The 1,699-nt window shown below is 56.2% G+C and overlaps 1 protein-coding gene across 3 annotated transcripts in view; it reads left to right on the top strand.

Annotated features, from left to right (window-relative positions):
- Nucleotides 1–278: 278 nt before the first annotated feature.
- Nucleotides 279–1,699, top strand: part of Cbll1 (Cbl proto-oncogene like 1) — a 14,627-nt gene continuing 13,206 nt past the window's right edge. For 2 of the 3 annotated variants that reach the window (XM_021179610.2, XM_021179609.2), the window contains exon 1: nt 496–601. In XM_021179610.2, coding sequence (XP_021035269.1) covers nt 589–601 — 13 coding nt within the window. In that variant the 5' untranslated portion in view covers nt 496–588. Of the gene's footprint in view, nt 602–1,699 lie in introns of all 3 variants that reach the window. The other variant, XM_021179607.2, reaches the window with a different exon arrangement.

The raw sequence follows: 1,699 nt of genomic DNA, 5'->3' as shown, positions 1-1,699 counted from the left end.
ACGCGCGTGTCGAGTGGGCGTTGGGGTTCCTCAGGACAAAGCACGATTAGACAATGAGGACCTTGCCTCCCTCCCGGGCGCCTGACTCAGCTTCCCTCGGGCACCCACGGAGCGCGCGTGTTTACACTTCTATACACCCGGCGGCGGATCCGCGGGGCATTCCAAACCGTTACTCCGCCCGCTGGGGTGGGACCAGCCCAACGGCTGAGACTGCGCTCTGGGCGGACTACAAATCCCAGAAGGCCTCGCGCCGCAGGGGGGGCGGGCGGCGGCTTACCTGCCTGCGGCGCTTCCCTTTGGTTCCTATTGCTTTCTCACTGCGAGAAGTATCCTTCCTACAGCTGAGGGCTGCCTCTGGGGAGAACTAGCAGCCTCGACACCAAAACCCTCGTGTTCCCTTTCTTCCCGCCTCAGTCCTGGCTATGTCTGATTCCCTCGCCGGAGTCGGGTGCTACGGCTAGGGAGGGAAGCCCGTGAGAGCAGTTCGGGCGCACTTCCGCCTCTGCGCTCCAGAAGGTAGGGCGCAGGCGCTTACTGCGACTCCGGAGCGACTGACTTCCGCTCCCACTGTGCCCCGCGAGCCGAATCATGGATCACACTGGTAAGGAGGCGGAGGCAGCGGGGGTCCTAGTTTCTTGCCCCCGTGGCTCGTGTGGGACTGATCGCCCAGCAGGCACAAGGGGCTATGCTCGCCCCACTGCGCCGGGACGCGGCAGAGAGGAAGCAAGCTCAGACCCGGTCCCGGGCTGAGTCTGCTGCTTCCCGGCCTACCCCTCCGGAGCGGTGCCTCCATCCTGGAGACCGGCAGTACCGCTCCTTTGGTGCGGCTGAGCTCGTTTCGGGACCCTCCTCCGCGCAGGCTTGTTGGAAAGGGAGGGTCTCCCAGTTTTGTTTTTGTTTTTTTTTTCATTCCGGTTGCTTTGCACTTTTGCTGGGGAAATAGGCGGGCGTTTTCCACTCTCGGAATTGGAGAAGCGTCCGGACTCTGGGCGAGAGTGGGTTGGAGACTTCCTGCTGCCTCTCGGCTTCGGGCGGCTGCTGCAGTGTTCACCGCCTGTGGTTATTGTCTTGTTGGCTTTTCGCGGACTAGTGATTAGAGAAGAGAGTCGGATATAGTTTTCGAAGTTATAAGCGGAGCATCTTTTCTACCGCAACTCAAAGCATGCCCCGCCCTTCGGTCGTGGTCCTTTCGCATCTTTTGGGGACATATACAGATTGTTTAAGATCAAGTTATTTTCATCGCATATTACGAGTAGCTTCAAACCTCATTTCTGCTGGCTTCGTTTTCTTGGTTTTAGTTCTAGCACTTGGCTTTGAGTGCTTCAGACAGTTTTATCGCCAAGCAGGAGGAAAGGCGTTTTCTTTAGGAATTGACTGAGGTGCGCCCAGTCTTCAAACACTACTTATATAATTGCATGCAGATACTTGTAAGCTTGGAGATAGAATGGTGGAATGGTAAACAATAAGACTACGTTCTTGTCTTCGAGTTTTCATTCTGTCAAAGGAGACAAGCAGGTTGGTTTCTTCTTTAACAGCTGTTTACAATTTGTGGTGAGAACTTTTAGAAACTGGTGCTTGCCAGGGCAGTGGTGGCGCACACCTTTGATCCCAGCACTTGGGAGGCAGAGGCAGGTGGATTTCTAAGTTCGAGGCAAGCCTGGTCTACAGAGTGAGTTCCAGGACAGCCAGGACTACACAG

This window comes from Mus caroli, chromosome 12 (assembly GCF_900094665.2).
Source record: "Mus caroli chromosome 12, CAROLI_EIJ_v1.1, whole genome shotgun sequence".
Lineage (NCBI taxonomy): Eukaryota > Metazoa > Chordata > Mammalia > Rodentia > Muridae > Mus > Mus caroli.
The sequence above is the reverse complement of the archived record's forward strand: the minus strand, read 5'-3'. Positions and strand labels throughout refer to the sequence as shown.